The sequence below is a fragment of the Fusarium coffeatum genome (genome assembly GCF_003316985.1).
Source record: "Fusarium coffeatum strain FIESC_28 chromosome Unknown BRIP53273_contig_289, whole genome shotgun sequence".
Taxonomy (NCBI): Eukaryota; Fungi; Ascomycota; class Sordariomycetes; order Hypocreales; family Nectriaceae; genus Fusarium; species Fusarium coffeatum.
The window spans coordinates 106445-125991 of NW_022158080.1; the positions used below are offsets into that span (position 1 = coordinate 106445).

The 19547-nt window shown below is 49.1% G+C and overlaps 8 protein-coding genes across 8 annotated transcripts; 5 read left to right on the forward strand and 3 right to left on the reverse strand.

The window, feature by feature from the left end:
* Window positions 1-2876: 2876 nt before the first annotated feature.
* Window positions 2877-3978, forward strand: FIESC28_10200 (uncharacterized protein; the record flags this gene model as incomplete). Its single annotated transcript, XM_031164335.1, has 2 exons — window positions 2877-3133; window positions 3186-3978. 2 exons carry the CDS (start codon window positions 2877-2879, stop codon window positions 3976-3978), a joined length of 1050 nt encoding a protein of 349 aa, XP_031011630.1.
* A 731-nt stretch (window positions 3979-4709) lies between these two features.
* Window positions 4710-5102, reverse strand: FIESC28_10201 (uncharacterized protein; the record flags this gene model as incomplete). The annotated part of the gene is made up of 1 exon (XM_031164336.1): window positions 4710-5102. The coding sequence occupies one exon, from the start codon at window positions 5100-5102 to the stop codon at window positions 4710-4712; it is 393 nt and encodes a 130-aa protein (XP_031011631.1).
* An 871-nt stretch (window positions 5103-5973) lies between these two features.
* Window positions 5974-6808, forward strand: FIESC28_10202 (uncharacterized protein; the record flags this gene model as incomplete). Its single annotated transcript, XM_031164337.1, has 5 exons — window positions 5974-6031; window positions 6141-6235; window positions 6330-6353; window positions 6423-6544; window positions 6628-6808. 5 exons carry the CDS (start codon window positions 5974-5976, stop codon window positions 6806-6808), a joined length of 480 nt encoding a protein of 159 aa, XP_031011632.1.
* Window positions 6809-9585: 2777 nt separating this feature from the next.
* On the forward strand, window positions 9586-11054 carry FIESC28_10203 (uncharacterized protein; the record flags this gene model as incomplete). Its single annotated transcript, XM_031164338.1, has 7 exons — window positions 9586-9598; window positions 9718-9749; window positions 9812-9922; window positions 10006-10093; window positions 10202-10664; window positions 10715-10859; window positions 10914-11054. The coding sequence occupies 7 exons, from the start codon at window positions 9586-9588 to the stop codon at window positions 11052-11054; spliced, it is 993 nt and encodes a 330-aa protein (XP_031011633.1).
* Window positions 11055-11433: 379 nt separating this feature from the next.
* FIESC28_10204 (uncharacterized protein) lies at window positions 11434-12256 on the reverse strand (the record flags this gene model as incomplete). The annotated part of the gene is made up of 4 exons (XM_031164339.1): window positions 11434-11565; window positions 11628-11717; window positions 11772-11889; window positions 11940-12256. 4 exons carry the CDS (start codon window positions 12254-12256, stop codon window positions 11434-11436), a joined length of 657 nt encoding a protein of 218 aa, XP_031011634.1.
* Window positions 12257-12843: 587 nt separating this feature from the next.
* Window positions 12844-15237, forward strand: FIESC28_10205 (uncharacterized protein; the record flags this gene model as incomplete). The annotated part of the gene is made up of 1 exon (XM_031164340.1): window positions 12844-15237. The coding sequence occupies one exon, from the start codon at window positions 12844-12846 to the stop codon at window positions 15235-15237; it is 2394 nt and encodes a 797-aa protein (XP_031011635.1).
* Window positions 15238-15970: 733 nt separating this feature from the next.
* On the reverse strand, window positions 15971-17631 carry FIESC28_10206 (uncharacterized protein; the record flags this gene model as incomplete). Its single annotated transcript, XM_031164341.1, has 5 exons — window positions 15971-16427; window positions 16480-16705; window positions 16756-16861; window positions 16923-17245; window positions 17301-17631. The coding sequence occupies 5 exons, from the start codon at window positions 17629-17631 to the stop codon at window positions 15971-15973; spliced, it is 1443 nt and encodes a 480-aa protein (XP_031011636.1).
* A 941-nt stretch (window positions 17632-18572) lies between these two features.
* Window positions 18573-19045, forward strand: FIESC28_10207 (uncharacterized protein; the record flags this gene model as incomplete). Its single annotated transcript, XM_031164342.1, has 3 exons — window positions 18573-18735; window positions 18792-18848; window positions 18900-19045. The coding sequence occupies 3 exons, from the start codon at window positions 18573-18575 to the stop codon at window positions 19043-19045; spliced, it is 366 nt and encodes a 121-aa protein (XP_031011637.1).
* Between the last annotated feature and the right edge of the window lie 502 nt (window positions 19046-19547).

Consider the following 19547-nt stretch of genomic DNA (forward strand, 5'->3'; position numbering starts at 1 on the left):
GCTCTAGGTTCGGGTGTGAATGTTGCCCAGTGATTTCATGAGGGTCTAGGTTTTTATGATGTAACCGTTTCGAACCATTAATCGAGAGTTTGACCGAGCAAGATAACTTCAACTCTATCATAACTCTTTGCCGTTACTTCAAGACAGACAACGATCGTTAAGTTCCTTGCGCATTGGCCACCTCTGCTGGATATATGGATATATATGCAGCCGAAGAAGGTGTCAATGGTTTCCACTAACCCAAAGAATGGCCTGAATATACACGCATTTCTGAAGTAACAAACTACTCTGTGTCACCAGAGATTGCAAGGCAAACTTGATACTATGGATGAGACCCTCGGCTCCATCACAGGAAACGTACCCTGTACCTGTACCTGTACTTGGACTTGGACTTGTACTAGACGAGACACTGGAGAACCATGCGGGATGGTTTTTTTAAGTTTAGCTCTTCCAAGCTCGCAACAACCCTTTCCCACCACATGCTGATGTCCCTTTAGCTTAGGGAGGCTCCTCCGAACCAATTGGGGTCACTGGTCCTACATTGACTTGCATGGTTATATCACACACATCATATCAACAGAGCCGCGCCACCACAAAGTGACAAGTCTCGTCGGATTGACCAGTTTTGTACGACATTTGTGTGACATTTAGATGGATGGTGACTGGTGCCACATACCTAGCCCTCTCGCCAAAACAAGTTAAAGATTGTGGTTGTCAAGGATCAAGAGTTGCGAGTGGATGGCGTTGATGGTGATGATGAGTAGCATTGCTGATGCCAAGTAATACTGTATGAGAGTCTGCAGCACACAATTATTCACAAAATGGATTGAGCAAAGTGAAGAGGTAAATCTCACGACTCAGGATGGTTGCAGAGTTTGTGATTAGTTTTACGATACTGACTCGAGATAAGAGTCAGCAGCGCACACCTGTCACTACTTGATAGCCAAAAAGCCGGCAATAACGTTCATGTGAGAAAAAAGATACAATGACTGCCACAAAGCGGTATGTATAATTAATGTTGGGACGTATTTGGGATGCCAACCCCTGCCTTTGATGATGCTTACAACTTACTACGGTCACGTCTGTATTTGCCCGTAGTTCAAGCTCAAGGTTATATGGTGCAACAGCGCCACTGCAATAACTTCCAAACTATCAGGCAGGGAAACCGGTGGTTCCCGCACAAGATGATGAAACTCGAGGCTGTATTTCTGTTGACCGAGCTCGTTGGTTGGGTTTCTAACGGGCGGGCTGGTAATGTTGCTGGGGCACTGATGGAGACTTTTAGACAAATGTGAGATGTTTATTTAGGTCTGGGGGAGACGTGTGATGCAGCTGACAAGCCACATGTATCGTATTGTAAGACGAAGAATTGTCAAGGTCCCCAGATGTTCAGCGAGGTATTCTCTCTTATACCCGAAATCATGGCTCGTAATCCCGTGTTTAAACCGTAGCTTAGTCTAAATCCTGGCTCCCGCATCAAACGATGTCAGGCCAGTAGTGCCTGCCCGTATCATAGCGGCGTTGTACCTGCCTGAGCTGCAGCATCTTCAGGGTTTCCCCAGCGTATTCGTTTCCGTATCCCGACGTCTAATGATTCGATAAGCTATCTGCTATGTGTGATCCCAACTCATGATGTTTTACCTCAATACCGTGCTGTGTATGTAGATATTGACTGTTACCTGAAGAGCCTCCGTGCCCTTTGTCCAATGTTCAATAAGTATCTATTGCATCTGTCATCAAGGACTGAGTAGATACTGATCTGCTTACCGAGGTAAGCTTTTCAACCCTTTGCGTCATGTAGTAATTGATCCGTTGTTACGCAGTAAGGACTGGTCACTCTAACTTTTCGCGATGCACGCTGAGCCTCAACATATCAACTCAGAACAAGATGGTACTGAAATTGGCCAATTTTATTGCGGTAAAAGTGTACATGTCTTGTTGGCTTCCGCTTAGAGCTGCGCTTGGAACTCAGAATCGTTCGATATCTCGTCTTCGTGATATCGGGTAATAAACAGTCTTCGATGCACAGGGTTCGAAAGTGGAACATCATGCTCAATTGGCAAATTCCATTGGTTGACAAACTCCCGGGCCCTGAGAAGCCGGAACACACCACATCGACCAACATCGACGACGACTTTGGGCCATTGACCCCTGCAAGTCTTTGATAGATGGATCAGAACGCCTATAATTGTACTTTGATGTTTGCCCTCAGTATCTAAATACGTGCATTAGTTTACTCAAGAAGACATCACTGCCCGGGTGCCCTCGGAACTCATCATGCGACTTTCTTCTTCTATCTGGCCAACCATTCAGTGCTTAACAGATCCCATATCTAGCAATCTACCCCTATTAAAAACTATGTGTATTCGTATTGAAAGGTAGGCAGATAAACCCCATGTATTCGGTGTAGTCCCATGGAATTGAATGACAAGGACCCTGCTTGACTTGTCCAGGAGCCCGTTCTATCGTACGTCTTTCATCATAAGATGGCTTCAGAAGCTCTTTCATCCCAGCTCTTCAATTGGTTCAACCCAGCTCTCAGGACCCTTTTTGGAACCCCACTGCGCGATGCATCCCTGATAGTAAACATCGGCCCCGCCTCGCAAGCCGCCGCCGACCCCTTGTAGTATCAGACTATATGATTTCCTTCCCTATGATCGATTCAATGATAAATGAAGACAGGTCCCGCCTGTAAACCAAAATGTAGTTCTCATTCCTCAGTCTTACTGGGTTTGGCAGTTTCGTGTTTGTCTTGTGTTTGTCTCTGGGATTGTTCACTTACACCAGCTCAACCAACCGCACCACGTATGAGAGTCGACCTTCGCTCATTTATTGCCGACTTTTCTGGTTCATCCTGAAGGATCCAATTGCCCACCATGGACGTCGTCCTAGAGGTCGTCGACACCTTCATTGCCGATTACGCATATGCCTACTTTTATCCCAAACGTCCAGCTCCCTATGACTTCCCGTCACCATCAAACACAACCGATACCTCAGCCAAAGCCTTTTCAACATGGAATTACAAACCAGCTACACAGTTCCTCACCTTGGAACCCCCAGAACAAGCGTACATGAGCGCATGGGATCGCGATAACCCTTTTCGTCAAGCTCTTACACTATATCTCATCACTTGGTATGTGTCGATATCCATCCTGTTGATCATCTCAACTAACATATACGACCAGGATCTTTGGCCTTCTTGTTTATTTCATTGTCGCAACACTCTCATACATTTTCATTTTCGACAAGCGTACCTTTGAGCATCCGAGATTCATAAAGAACCAGGTCCGCCTTGAAATCATCGCGGCCAACAAGGCCATGCCAGTCATGGCTATCATCACAGCACCATTCTTCCTTCTCGAAGTCCGCGGCTACGGAAAACTTTACGACACCACTGATGATGGACCTGGGCTGTGGTACGACTTTTTGCAGTTCCCGCTGTTCCTCCTATTCACCGACTTTTGTATCTACTGGGCCCATCGCTGGCTTCATCATCGCCTGGTTTACAAGTATCTGCACAAGCTTCACCACAAGTGGATTATGCCCACCCCATTTGCCAGCCATGCCTTCCATCCCCTCGATGGCTTCACTCAGTCGTTACCTTATCACATCTTCCCTTTCATATTCCCACTTCAGAAGATGGCATATGTTGCGCTCTTTGTGTTCGTCAACCTGTGGTCTGTCATGATTCACGACGGCGAGTATCTCACCAACAACCCTGTGGTCAACGGTGCGGCATGCCACTCGCTCCACCACTCTCGCTTTGAGGTCAACTATGGCCAATTCTTCACTGCCTTTGACCGTATGGGCGGCACATACCGCATGCCTGAGCAGTGGATGTTCGAGCGCGATATGAAGATGTCTGAAGGTCGCTGGAAAAAGGAGATCGAGAAGGTCGACGAGCTCATTGAGGAGATCGAAGGCAGCGACAGCCGCACCTACACGGACAATGCGCCCAGCATGAAAAAGACTCAATAAGTGCGCGGGTGGCTGATATGTGGTCCTCGCCAATGTGATGGCATACCGCATTGGGACGACTGTAGAGTTGATAACCTTTGACGTCCATGTTATGGAATGATCTTGGCGTCTGCAGCAATGAGGCATGTCGATGCGCGTTGCCATTCCGCTTAGATGATATTGTGAGCTCGTTGGCTCATGATCAACGATTTCGGTATATAAATTTTGATCTTTGTAATGTTCTCACTCACTTATGGCGTTCGGCGGAGACGACGATGATTTAAATAATCAGTTGAATGATTTAAATAAACGAAGCTAGGAAAAAGAAACTACAGCAGTTGGCCGAGGAGAAAGAATCTGCCTCAGTGAATAATAAAACTTCGCGTTCCACCTAAACTCCTTGCCCGAAAGGTCGAGGTGACCGCAGGCCGCTGCTGACAAAATAAAAGAAAACCATTTATGGAATCAATCCAACAAACGCTACCGGTGCATGTAAAAGCAAGTCGAAAAGCATGATAAAAGAAAAAGGCCAAAAAGTCAAGAGGTATAGGAAATTGCATCTGGTGTGCCAACGTAAGGTTGTTTCTGTTTCGCAAGTCAAACTGAATGTAGTTTGGACAAGTTTCGTATATGATTTTTAATAGACGCTCGTGGCATCAGGAGCCGTGAAGAAATATCGAGGATTGCGTTTATAATCGGATATCGTCGTAATGCGCTGAGTGTAGTGCCGACTTCGTCCATCTATGCGACTCTTAAGAGAAGCTCACGAACTTCGGATCTCTCGGCAGACCATCGGCGCCAATTCCGTTGGCCTTAAATCGGTTCTCCATGTAGACCTTTCTCGCCTGGTCAAAGTTCATCCTTCTCTTCTTCATAATGGCCAGGACCTCGGCCTTAGCTGCATCGTCGAGACCGGCGCGTGAATCGCCAGACTCGACGTTTCCTGACAAATCAAAGGTGGTGCTGGACAGACCGGCCTCGATGTCGCCCGCGAAACTGTCAGGAAGTCGGGAGTAGATATAGTCGGCGCCGGGGAGTCGGGGTCGCATATGTCGGACGAGAGGGAGCCAGTGAGCGCGGGTGAAGAAGAGGACCGTGGCGAGGACGATGGTGAAGAAGGAGACGGAGTAGAGAAGGTAGGACATGATGGGCGGGTGGGTTTTGTATTAAGAGGAATGGCGTATGGTATGTGACGATCGAGTAGAATTCAAGGCGCAATGGTGAAAGATAAAAAGAGACTGAAATGATCGGGTACAAATGAGAGAATAGCCAGGCCGGAGAAGTCGCGAGGCGAGCGAAAGAGTTCAAAGAACAAGCGTCAAAGTGGCATGATAGACGCCTCTTGCTCCTGCTCGAGTTTTAGACCAGTCTATTGAGTCGCGAAATGGAGAGTTTAGTGTTGGTTGAGGTTTTCCACCCTCCGCAAGATCCGGATTTGAACAAGTCCAACCTTGTTTCCTTTGTCTTTGGAATGAAGATGGGGATAGGGAAGCAAATGGGATTAGCCTGGAGGTTTGGGAATGGCACTGACTGCTGACGTGACTCTGTACCTTTAGTCGGGCTACGGGCTCCCTCCTCTTCCAATCAATCAAGCCACGCGTATTTGCTTGGCATCCAGGCACATGAACACGCAAGTTAATACGAATGAATGAAGGGGAATAATGGTATTATCGAAGACTCTATCTATGTCGAAAAGATGTATTCTTGTCGATAGAACATATGTATGCACGATTATAGCAGCTTTGCTTGACTTACAACACCTTTTCAGATGACATCAGGGGTTATTCGCTTCCAGCTCTGACTGGAGTCACTGGACTCTCACGTCGCATGGAAGGTAACCAATTAACGATCTCGACTCCAAAGGCCACGCTAATCCATATTTGGAGCCCTAGGCGAGATCCACCGCACAACTCAACTCTCAACTCAACTCTTGTCAGTTTGGAACTGGATATCTCGACGACGACACCTCAAGCTTCATTCTCCCCGGTCAATTTTCACGCCAAAATCACAATCACAATGTCTACCGCTCAGGAGCTCTCTAACATCTCCTCGGACCTGATCTGGGAGATCGTCCGTGAGTCTCCCTTTCCCTAGGCGAATTTTTGATTTTTTAGAGACGGCCAACGACTACGCGCTCTATCATGTTGGGATCAATTACTGAAACGTTTTTTGCGATCGCGCAGGTGACAACAACTGCTACTCTGCCAAGAGCAAGAAGAACGGTGGTGTCCAGTTCTCCCGAGACCCCCTCAACCTGATCAACAAGAGCTCCCGCAAGGTATGATTCTATTTTTGAAGGTTGATCCGTATCGAAGCAATATTCGAGGGGTCAACCATGGAAGATCGATCATGTGGGCTAACTCGCTTTGCAGCACTCCGGCTTCGTCAACGACAAGGTACGACTACGACAACCACGACGATAATGTCTCGACTTGATGAACGAAAGCTAAACAATTAATCAACAGGCCATCGGTATCTCCGCTGGTGAGAAGGGTGCCGTTGTTGTCACCACCAAGAAGGCTCAGCCCAACAAGCCCGCTGAGAACCTCACCAAGACCACCTACAGCGGCTCCAAGAGCAACCGCAAGTGAGTATTGACTGCATACAACGCCATTGTGTTGTACTTGTTCAACATATTAGTGAACTCAGCTAACATCGAACTTCCTTCAGGACCTACCAGGCCGTTGCCAACCAGGCTGCCAAGAACTCTTACCGTGCTGACCTCCGCTCCGCCGCCGTCGAGCGCGCTTCCGCCATCAAGCAGTCCCACAAGCCCGTCAAGGCCGAGCCCGAGCAGAAGCTCCGTGGCAACAAGGCCAAGAAGGCCGCCGCTGCCTCCGAGGAGAACTAAGTTATAAGATGCAAAGATAGAAAGGGATTGTGAATAAGGCTAGGCTATGAAGCTAGGAAGGTGCTGCATAGCTCACTTCTGATGAGAAAAGGGATTATCAGAGTGGGCAAAGCACATGAACCGAGGTCTCTGGGTCATTCACGGCTGGAGTTATTGAGCTCAAAATGAATGAATATTCCGTCGGCGCTATCGTTGGCAACTCAAGAATTTGTTCCCTGACTGAAACGTGTATATGTGATTATATTAGAACCTTCTGTCATCTGGCGCTCTGATTCACTTTCAAGATCTATTGTATAGTGTTTAATTTGCTTGGTGACGTAGAAACTCTAATTCCATCCAATCATTGAATGCAATGCAATCCCGATAAATTTCGACAAGTCCGAGTTCAGTTCTTGCTTGTCGCATCGCTCGAAGCTCACGATTCTCTCTGGATATACAAGTGCGGTACGGTAGATGTCGGGTCATGACTTCGGTACCACGAGATACCGAGGATCATGCCAAGGACCAGGCCGCCGAGGATGCTCATGAAAGAAAATAAAGACGTCACTGTGCCGGATGAGTCCGGAGCAATAACAAGCAAATCGAGAAGATCAAATATCGGGATATTTTGGTCCTTATACAGCCGCAATTCGGAAGTCGTTTGTTGACCTAGACGCAGATCAATCTCCAGACCGAGGTGTAGGTGCGCCTTATGGTTGGTTAGTAGATTTGCAATAGGCGGGAGCCAGTTACGGAAGTAATAACAAGCTCCCGTCTGAAATAACCAGTGTCCGGCGGCGACGTAGCGTGGAATATTGTACTGGAGCCCGCTATTGTAGTGTAGTAGAGACTCTTGTCAGCGGAAGTATGAAAAGATCGAAAGTTGCTTGTTGAGATACCATGTGTCTCACCTGGGTTGCCATCGGTTTATGGTGAGTAAAAGTACAGCGAATCAATCAGCCACAAAGGTTGTAGAAACGCATTGCGATATTTCCATATTTGGTAATTGAGGAGGGACCAGCCGCCCCCTCATCTTTGTGACTCTCACGCTTCAGCAGCATTCAACGCGGTCATTAGGTCTGACTAACAACGAGCACTGCTTATAAGTAAAGAGCATTGGCCACTTGTAAAGAAGTAGTAGATAGAAGAGAAGGAAGAATCATTAAATAGATTGCGCAATACGTGGGGTTTATAAGATAGGATGACCAACAAATATATTCATTCACATCAATTCGTCTGGAGTTTGATCGGACAATTTGGGTTTGGATTTGGTGCGCTCATCGGAGTTGGGTCGGGGTGAAGACCGTTCTATCGCTCTCAACTCGGGGTTGCGACGATCGCCCGGTCACTTGTCCTCCGGTACTGTACTGTAGGCAATGCTGCCCGCTATGATTGCCATTGGAGGGGAAGCTTTGGTCCCTGGATACTGGAGACGGATCCCCACGGGCTGAGGGTTTACAGTGCATTGAATTTTGGGTTCCAGAAGCGAACCATATCGAGGTTTCACGGAGACTGGTTCTGGACAGATGGGACTGCTGTGAAACGGACGAGGGGGTTTCTATCCTTAGAGTGGCAGGGTCTCTCGCTGATTATCAATATGGATATGGATGTCTCATCAGTCGCGTTTATACCTCCAAAAGTCTAGGACGCTTGCGCACAATCCCCGCGCAAAGCCTCACGCCAAGTGTCCCGCCAGGTCTGTCACAACTGGCGCGGATCGTCAATGCGAATCAAAGTTCAGTTGGCGGACGAGAGGGGAGGATTCAAAGGGTGAATGGAAATCCATGATGGTAGAGGTGCAGAACATCATGAGGATTACATACATGCTACATCCATTAAAACACTACCCCGCCTCGTGTAGAGCGGTGGATAGTATTGAGAGGGTATCTAACGTAATTGTTCAAAATACAAACTCATGATAGAGAGTAATTAATAACAAGCCTGGCGAAAGAGAGGCGAGATGATGATGCCGCGCCTCTTAGTTCGCCCGGTTCAATAGGTCTGGTAATGGGCAGTGGGTTCTGGATTTGTGGATGATGCCCCTCTCCTCTTGTGTTGAGTTGATGATAGCCATCGACCCTTGTAAGCGCAACGAGCCCCTCCTTGAAGGAAAACACCCCCACTAGAGCTTTCACAGCTCCTGTTACTTTTCCCCTCCCCGCTCAACATCCATCCATCCATAGGTACCTAGCGTCGCAGTCGCACATGCTTGCGCTGGAGATAGATCTCAGTAGAGTGCATGGCTTGTGAAGATTTCGGACATGTAAATTTGAAGGGAACACACCAGCTCCGTCATTAGCCGTAGAGTTTCCCATCAAGTCGGGTCAGGCTCTCAAGTGAATTCGTCATAGGAGGTATGGAGGATAGGTAGCACAGTAGACATCCATACCTCTTTGTAAGGGACCCATTGGAACAAGTTACCTCCCCCGTGTCTCAAGAGGGTACCCTTTGGATGAACAGGCTAGTAGGGTGCGGCATGTATCGCCGTGGTGGTTGCCGCAGCGCTGTACTGTAATGTACCGTACTGCACCAGTCATCGCTGCTACCTGTACTAAGGCAAGGCAAGGTTTCTCCCTCCGCGGGTATTAACCAACCTCGACCTCGACCTCGACCTAGACTTTTCTTCCTACCTGCGACATACATATTTTAACCCTCCTCCCACTTCTGGACCCAGCTTCTGTCCTTCTCACTCTTCCATCTCAACATCTCTTCTTTCTTCACACGATTATCCCGTCTCGTCTTGCTCGAGCTACCTTCTTTCTTCCTAAACTATATATCCACTTATACACTCAGTCAAGATGGTTAAGGCTGGTACGTACGAACGGCGTCTCACACACCTCGCTTCACCTTGATGCCTGCGGTCTTTGTGATCCCTATTCTGTTTGCGCATTCGCATTGTCTTGAAGCGCCGACATTAACGTGCTCTCTAGTTGTTGCTGGCGCCTCTGGTGGCATTGGCCAGGTATGTACCGCTTTGCTCTCTTGAAAGTCAGAATTGTGCAAGCTAACGATGATGGATTATAGCCCCTCTCTCTCCTCCTCAAGACCTCCCCTCACATTGACGAGCTCGCCCTGTACGATGTCGTCAACACACCCGGTGTCGCTACCGATCTCTCTCACATCTCTTCCCGCGCCGTAAGTCGACCCCGGACTTTCCCCAGTCGAACATGCATAATTCCCTTCCACCGAGGCGAACTACTTGCTCACACCCTTTGCAGAAGACCACTGGCTACCTTCCCGCCAACGATGGCGCTAAGGCTGCCTTCAAGGACGCTGACATTATTGTCATCCCCGCTGGTATTCCTCGTATGTGAAGCTCCTACGGTACCCCGGACATCCGGTGTCGAACCCCGCGTGTCCGACCCCGGAACCCCTCCCCAGTTTTAAACTCGACTGACAACTTCCCCCGCATAGGCAAGCCTGGTATGACCCGCGACGATCTCTTTAACATCAATGCTGGCATCGTTAAGGGTCTCATCGAGGTCGCTGCCGAGGTTGCCCCCAAGGCTTTCATCCTCGTCATCTCCAACCCCGTCAACTCTACCGTTCCCATTGCTGCCGAGGTTCTCAAGGCCAAGGGCGTCTTCAACCCTCAGCGTCTCTTTGGTGTCACCACTCTCGACATCGTTCGTGCTGAGACCTTCGTCGCTGAGATTATTGGCAAGGCCAACCCCCAGGAGCTGAACATCCCCGTCATTGGTGGACACTCTGGCGAGACCATTGTCCCCCTCATCAGCAAGGCCTCGCCTGCAGTTCAAATCCCTGACGACAAGTACGATGCTCTCGTGAACCGAATTCAGTTCGGTGGTGACGAGGTTGTCAAGGCCAAGGACGGTGCTGGTTCCGCCACTCTGTCTATGGCTTATGCTGGTTTCCGGTAGGTTACTCATAACTTTATGATTTGACGCAGCAATTGACGTGATACAGATTCGCTGAGAAGGTTCTTCGCGCCGTCAAGGGCGAGAAGGGCCTTGTCGAGCCTAGCTATGTCTACCTTCCCGGAGTGCCCGGAGGTGAGGCTATTGCTAAGGAAACTGGCAACGACTTCTTCTCCGTTCCTATTGAGCTAGGCGTAAGTCGTCTATCCTTGACTTCTAGATCTGTAAAACCTGCTGACATCACATAGCCCAACGGTGCTGAGAAGGCCAACAACCCCTTGGAGGGTATTACCGAGAAGGAGAAGGCTCTGCTGGCCAAGGCCAACGAGGGCCTCCAGGGCAACATCAGCAAGGGTGTTAGCTTTGTCCACAACCCTCCCCAAAAGTGAATATCCCCTATTTGATATGTTTTTTAATACCCAGTAAGAGGCTTCCCAGAGGAAGCATGGACATTCTTCAAGAGGCCCATAGCTATGGCATTAGACCTAGTAATATGAGTCATGAGCACGTTTGCTGATGGTATGATTTTGCGCAGGCTGTGAAATGTTCCGGGCGATTATTTACGGTCGATGTCTTTATAGCCCCGATACTGGATCTGGGGACTGCTTCAGGTATGATTGGAGTTTTGGTCAAGGGTTGATCTAAACAACCGCGATATTCAACTCTTATGTGTTCATGACGCTCGATAGTCGGAAACTGGCGTGTTTTGCCCGAAGTTGAGAAAAAAAAAAAGGGTATCATGATATTATAGCTAGGCACACAGCTCTCCTAGGGCTTGTTTGGTATGGTTTTAATTTGAAACACGGCTCCCGGCAATTCGTTGATCTCGGCTTGTACACTTGTGTTGATTCCAAGAGCAGCCAACGCGCCCCTTACGATACCACATGGGAACCATAGAAACTGTAACGCAAAGTCAGCAAACCAAGGCACATGTGCGATGATTAAGGCATTCTATAACATACCGGTTGAGCGCGGACGATTGCGTGACCACCGGCTTCTGTACTCATGCGGGAGAAGGGTCGGAAGACGTTGTCAGTTAAGACGTATACTCCCTGGTCCAACGTTAGCGTGATACTCCATATAACACATATGCATCGAACGCTTACTCTGTGGTTTGTCTTGAGGTTATCAATATTCTTGCCAAACACCAGCGTCCACAAATCTTTGCAGAGGAACTTGATGACGTCTAGTGTATCGTTGAATCGTGGTCGATCTCTCGAAAACCTACTGCCGTCAGTCATCATGGCGCAAACACCTCGAGCATCGATGCACACCTTTCTACAAGGCCCTGTCCAACTCTGTAACCCAGCATCTCCAGACGGTAGTGTACCGCATCCATATCCTCCTCTTCATCCTTTCTTGTTGCAGCACCGGCCATTATTCCGGCGGCGTTGGAGCTGACCGCATGACTGGTAGAAGCAGTATCTGCAGGTGCGCTATTCTGTTCTGAGGCGATAGAATCTCGGTCGTGAGTGACGCGATAAGCCAGCGGCACAAGCTCAATAAGGAGGAAATCTAAACAGGAGGAGCTGAGGAAGTTGGCGGATGGATCGCTCGAATTGAAAGGAGGCATGACGGGTTCAAAAGACATGATGGGCGGTTCGATTGGACGTTCGAATATGATATTAATGAATGTTAATGGATGGTATTCGTTATTTGATCCCGGGTAGAGGAATGCGCAAGTCTTTGCGTGTGGTAATGAGTGATGTCGGTGTTGGCGAGCTCCAAGGGTTGTTGCTAAGCTCGCTCACTGGATACCTACACTGCTCCCCGGATTCAGCAAGCTATAGGAGGCTGAGTCATCATTGGCACGTTCTGATAAGACCGATAAGACTCCATGGATGGGTCGTCTTGGCCCCTCCAGACGCGGGGCTGGTAGGAGCGAGCGCGGGGCAGGAAAGGAAAAGTCGAAAAAAAGTTTGGTGATAAACTTTAGTTCCAGTTCACCACCAACATTCTGCCTCTTAATAGAGCTGGTTACTCTCAAGGGTGAACCAATTGAAGTAAGTCATTAACCAGGCACATGAATTATTACGAGTTTCTGACAGTGGCCAACTAAAGTAGAACCTCACAAGACTCTTCGCTGAGTTTTACTGGGACCAATTCACACCCGCCGAATTTCGGAATCGCATATCGTACTGTTTGTTTTTCTCTCACATTTTTTCCTCACGAACAAATATGGCCGACCTTCGAATCTTGCTCATCGGCAACGGTGGCCGTGAGCACGCTCTGGCTTGGAAGCTCAGCCAGTCATCTCGAGTTGAGCAAATCTACGCTGTCCCCGGTAACGGAGGCACTGCTGGATGTCCCAAGACTTCCAACGTCACTTCAGTCAAGGCCGAGGACTTCGCTGCCCTCGTCAAGTTCTCACAAGAAAATGGCGTTAACCTGGTCGTCCCCGGTCCCGAGGCTCCTCTTGTCGACGGCGTCGAGGGATGGTTCCGAAAAGCAGGCATTCCCTGCTTCGGTCCCTCCAAGGAGGCTGCACGCCTCGAGGGTAGCAAGACCTACTCCAAGGATTTCATGAAGAAGTACAACGTTCCCACCGCTGATTACGAGAACTTCTCCGATTACAACAAGGCCTGCGCCTACGTCGACAGTGTTGACCATGATGTCGTCATCAAGGCCACCGGTCTCGCTGCTGGAAAGGGTGTTATCATTCCCCAGACCAAGGAGGAGGCCAAGGCTGCTCTGAAGCAGATTATGGTTGACAAGGAGTTTGGCGATGCTGGCGACGAGGTTGTCATCGAAGAGCTCCTAATTGGTGACGAGCTCAGCGTTCTTACCTTCTGCGATGGCTACGCTATCCGATCTCTGCCCCTCGCTCAGGACCACAAGCGCATCTTCGATGGAGACCAGGGTCCCAACACTGGTGGCATGGGCTGCTATGCGCCTACAAACATTGCTACCAAGGAGCTTACTGAGCTCATTGACCGTGAGATTCTTGAGCCCACTATCTCCGGTATGCGACGAGAGCAGCAGCCTTTTCGTGGTGTTCTCTTCACTGGACTCATGATCACCAGCAAGGGCCCCAAGGTCCTCGAGTATAACGTCCGATTTGGCGACCCCGAGACGCAAACAGTCCTTCCTCTCATCTCTGCCGATACTGATTTGGCTGAGATCATGCTTGCCTGTGCCAACGGATACCTTGACAACTGCAAGCTGACCATTGACAACAAGTTCAGCGCTACTGTTGTTCTTGCTTCCGGTGGCTACCCCGGTTCTTATCCTAAGGGTAAGGCTATGACTGTTCAGACTCCTCCTACCGGATGCAACATCTTCCATGCCGGTACCACACTCGACAGCACTGGTCTCAAGACCTCCGGTGGTCGCGTTATCGCTATCAACGCCGTTGGCGACTCTCTCCGAGCTGCCGTTGATGCCGCCTACGCTGCTCTTGACAACAAGGCTATTGAGTTTGAGGGCGCTTTCTACCGAAAGGATATTGCCCACCGTGCCTTCCGTTCTGCTGCCCAAGCTTCCATGACTTACGCCCAGGCTGGTGTCGACATCCAGGCCGGTAACGACTTCGTCGAGAAGATCAAGAAGGCCGTCGCTAGCACTAAGAGACCTGGTGCTGACGCCGAGATTGGTGGTTTTGGTGGTGAGGTTGATCTGTCCAAGGCCGGCTACCCTCAAGCCCCTATCATCGTCGGTGCTATTGATGGCGTCGGCACTAAGCTTATGATTGCCCAGGCCATGAAGAAGCACGACACGGTTGGTATTGACCTGGTCGCTATGAACGTCAACGATCTTGTTGTTCAAGGTGCCACTCCTGTCATGTTCCTTGACTACTATGGCTGCAGCAAACTGGATCTCTCTACTGCCGCTGATTTCGTCCAGGGTGTTGCCGATGGATGTCGTCAAGCCGGCTGTGCTCTGGTTGGCGGAGAGACTGCTGAGATGCCTGGCATGTACCAGAAGGATGATTACGATGCTGCCGGCTGCGCTGTCGGTACCGTCACTGCTGATGCCAAGCTTCCTCGAAAGGATGACATGGCCCAGGACGATGTTCTCCTTGGTCTTGGATCCGCTGGAGTCCACTCCAACGGTTTCTCTCTTGCTCGTCGTATCGTCTCTCACGCCGGTCTCAGCTACACTGATGCCGCTCCTTGGGACCAGTCTACCACTGTTGGCGAGTCCCTTCTTACCCCTACTCGAATCTACGTCAAGTCTCTCCTTCCCGTCCTTTCTGACATCAAGGGTCTTGCTCACATCACTGGTGGAGGTCTTGTCGAGAACGTCCCCCGCATGATTCCTGAGTCCCTTGCCGCCGAGATTGAGTTCGGTTCATGGGAGATCCCTCCTGTCTTCAAGTGGCTTCGTGAGGCTGGCAATGTCGAGCCCCTTGAAATGTGCCGCACATTCAACTCTGGTGTCGGCATGGTCATCGCTGTCGAGGCTGCGAAGGCTGACGCCGTTTCCAAGACCCTCGCCGATGGTGGCGAGAAGGTATTCCGTATTGGTCGTCTCACTCGACGTGACCAGGGCGAGGCTTGCCTCATTCACAATGTCGATTCATGGAAGGCCGAGACGACGGTGCCTAGTAAGCGAAAGGATATTGAAGCATGATTGGGATAAGAAAACTGTGCAATTTATGGAGTCAATTGGGTTTATGGGACAGGATATTTGTTAAAAACGTGGCTAGAAATGATGATTTGAGGACGAGATAGAAGGCATGCCTGCGACGATATTCTCGTCAAGCCTATTCAATGTGAATGAAAAACGATTTTATGCGTTTTGGAAACTCGAGTATGCCATCTAGGTGAGAACTTTGTCAGTTATCAAGGTGGCTGTATCAAGCAAATTGGATCTTCCCGTTTTCAAGGTTCATCGGGCCAAGCGGACAAAGTCCAACCATGAGGGCCGTCCCTCAGATTCTTGTATTCAACAATTTCCGAATCTTGAGATGATGAAGAAAGTAGATAAGCCTTTTTATTGCTCTTTAAGATAAGACTGAGGCCTATCCTTTCCCCGTCCCTTGTGAGAGTGCGAATCAATCATTAATGATGAGTCCCCCATCGCATAGTTACTCCCTTACACCTCGCGAAAACAAACGTAATAGCAATGCCGCTAGTTGTATCACCTCGTTCTTTGGTAACAAGGGAATCCTTTTCCGTCCCCTCCAACGCCGAGTCAGAATATGCTGAAGTCAAAAAGCGCCAACCAACACCAGAATTACCAAGCAGTTAGATGAGCTGTCCGCCAAAGACAATTAACTGCTATAAGATAACCTCTAAGAAGTCTTGCGTCTCCGTTCTCTCCGTTCTCTCTTCTTCTTCTTTCCTCTAGACTGGATATCATCCTAGAGATACCCATATCCATCAGGCGAGACTGGAGAGGAGCCAGATACGCCATTTGATCCTGAGTATCCGTTCGTTGAAGTGTTCTGCCTCTTGGGAGGCGGAGCTGGCTCGTCATCATCAGAAAGGGTCAGGTCGATAATCGCGGCTACTGGGCGTTTGGCGCTGGTAGATGCTATGCCTCTAGGACCAGCCGATGAGCTATCACGACTCGCCGCCACTGGTGTGTTGACACTTGGAGTGGCGTTCTTAGGGGTCTCCATGCGGCGATGACCGATAGGGTTGACCTCTGATATCACCAGGTCATCGTCGTCGTCGTCATCCTCGTTTTTAACAGAGTTGCCGTTCGTCTGCCCCTGGCTGCTATCTTCAGACGCCTTGGTATGCCAGTCGCCATTAGGTTCAATAGTCACAGTCTCTTGACTTTTTGATGTCTTGGCAAGAATGTCTCTTACATATCTGTTACCATAGTCAGTACTACTGTGTTTGATGAGATGCATCGAGACCTTACCCGTCAACAGCCAGCAGATCAAAGGTTGCGGATTTGTAACAAATGGGACATTGCCATTGCGGACCCTGTTCCTGCAGTTGAAGATATGATGTAGCATCAAAGCATTGCAGATGGGTGCAACTCAGGCCACGGCATGGAAGCGCTAGGCGCATATATGACAGTGGGCACTTGAGCGACAGTACCTGTGAGGTTGCTACAACATCGGGATCCTGCGCTTTGGCATTGACTACAGCGCCGTTAGAGTTGTATCCAATCGTTAAATATGCTCGTACTTACGTTCTTGCTTCACAGCCTCAATCGATATTTTCTTTCCGTTAGCTATACGTCCTGCAAGCTCTTCAACGGAAGTAATCTTGCAGATGTTGATCACAAAATAGAATTTCTGCGCTATGTTAGGCTTGCAACACAATAGAGGGATGCCAAGATTGACAGGGAATCATGACTTGACTAAAACTTGCCTTGGAGGTCAACGCATATGTAAATTCAACGTTGTTCGTATATTTTGGCCGAAGCCTGAGCGCTTTGGTGATGTCAACTGGTCTAGTAGAGCCAGGTTTGTTCTTCAGGCCGCGCAAGTTGGCTTTGATGTCACCACCATTGACCTTAAGCTCAGACTGGTGAGGAAAAGCGACTTCTTGCGTTCCTAGGCAGTCCCCAGCGCAGAAGACCATCACTCGGTACGAAGGATCATTAACACACTTCTGTAGATAATGATGGTCTTCCAGTTTGATGGGATAGGTTACCGTGTTGCGGTGTTGCGCCATGACTTGACATGACATTAGCATACTGACCAAAGTTGGGAAAGAATGCGCATGACCTACCATCGCAAACCTTCACGTCGCCAGCACGCGCCTCGATCTGGTAAAAAGGACTCGACTTAAAAGCAAGTGTCACTGATGGCGACCCGTTGAAGCGCTGGCCATTAGACAGGCTACCGTGGGTAGTGGGAAATGACATGCTGGGGAGGCCAAACGGCGCCGAGGGGCCATGACCATGTGAGTGCGAGTTTGAGAAAGTCGATCGAGAAGGAGAAGAGCCGATAGGCGAATTCGAAATACTGTTGTGTATGCTCTGGCGGATTTGCTGAAGGCGCACAGGGTCGTTGGCGTCAACGGCGTCTTGGATGACTATATGCCGTGGCAAAATAGGCATGATTAGTTGTGGTCTTGAATAGTTTGGGATTGTGATTCAGAGCAGATGTGCGGGAGCGTGTAAGTAAATCGTAGGTTTGGTGGAGCGCTCAAGGCAACCGATTCAATGTGAATTGACTGAACTTACGACGATGTATGCGACCTATCAAGTCTGCCTTGATTCCAGTGCTCTTAACGCCGTTTACCTGGCACACAGACGAGAGCTGGCGATTTAACAGTCGATTAACCTGTCGTGCAAGCGCGGTCGCTTCGTGTCGTAGATTTCCACCACCTTGTGAAGAGGAAGCATGCGCGGTAGAGTGCGAGACCGAGCTTAATCCCGAGGAAGCCATGTCGAGGATATGACCTTCCGTTTATTGGTCGGTATTGGTATCGTTATCGGGAAGGAGCGGACGTGCGTGTGAAGTAGAGAGCGACTGCCGATTTCGAGCTTGGATAATGATTGCAGTGGTCGCGGTTGGCAACCGCATCCAAGGCAGATGCGCAGGCTGGTGCAGCCTGTATCGGAAAGAGGTACCGTGAGCGAACGCCCGATCAATTGTTGGCTATAAGGAAGAACAAGGGACAAACACTACGCCACATGTGAGTAACAAAGTTGGCGCATGCGTACAGCGAGTATGCTTAAGTCTCACCGGAGTACCCCAGGGCAAGAAAATGTTCTACTACTACGCGTGCTTCGAGTTTGCCGTCGTCGCTTTCTCACGCTACTTAGTATGTCATGTTTGCCTGAGTCCAGATCTTGTCTATAGAAGGAAGGCGGTGATAGTAGGCAGACGTAGGGGGTTTTATAATGCGATGTCTCAGAAGCTAATACAGCCACAGTGCGCCACAGCCTTCGGTGTGCCCCTCTGGCCAAATCTAGGCCGTCCCAACTTTTTTTCTTAGCAGCAAAGACCGATAACGACTTTTTCCCTACCATCTTTATTTAACCATATCGACAAAATGGCTAAGAGCGCCCGAGCAAGCACCAGAAAGGCCAACAACAGGCGCCTTGTCCAAAATGTTTTTGGACCTGCTGAGGCTGCTCGAAATGAGCGCCTTTCTGCCAAACTCCTTGAGCTGGCCAAGCAGCCCAAGCCTGAGTCTTCAGATGTGAACATGAACAGTGAGTGAGCTCGAGATTGAGAATAACCAGACAAGCCTTTGCTAACATTTCTTCAGCTCAAGATGAGGAGGTCGACGACGACTCCAACGAGAACGCTCAGGAAGACGAGACATGTAAGTTTGATTGAAATGTTTTTCTTTATCATCATTAACATGAGTGTTTAGCAATGGATGTGGACTCGGCGAAGAAGCCTTCAAGTGGACGAATTGAAAAGAAGCGACCTGATAAGCGCAAGCAAAAATCTTCCAAGATTGTCTTCAAGTCTTACGGCAGTCGATCAAAGGCAAAGGGCAAGAAGAAGAGCGCTTAAAATGGATTATTTCGTTTACCAGGTTCTGTTTTTCCTTCCACTGGATCGGCGTTTTAGCAGCAAAATCTTAAGTCAATCAATGTCAATGAATCTGTAATACCCGAAATTTCTACATATCAATCTCTCTCTCTCAGCCTTGTCTTGTGTGGCTCAACACTTGAACCTCAACCAATCATAGAATACCACCTTTGTAGTTCGTCTTGGCAAGGCTATTGCACTTTAACATGGATACCCGCGCTCTCATCTCATCTCGACACGTCCATCCCTTCTGCGGCTGACACATTTCGCTGTCCCAGATGGCGCATTCTTGAAAGTTTTTATTTCCTATACCAATTTCACTTCTGTGCCCATCCCAGTCACTCCTTTGTTCTATAATTGCCTTATATAATGGTGTCATCTCGCACTCTGCTGCTGGTCGCAGCCAATCTTCTAATCCCAGCCTCAATTGTCGTATTCGCCTTGGGATTCTTCCCTTATAAGCCATTTCTACCAGGTCTGGCTG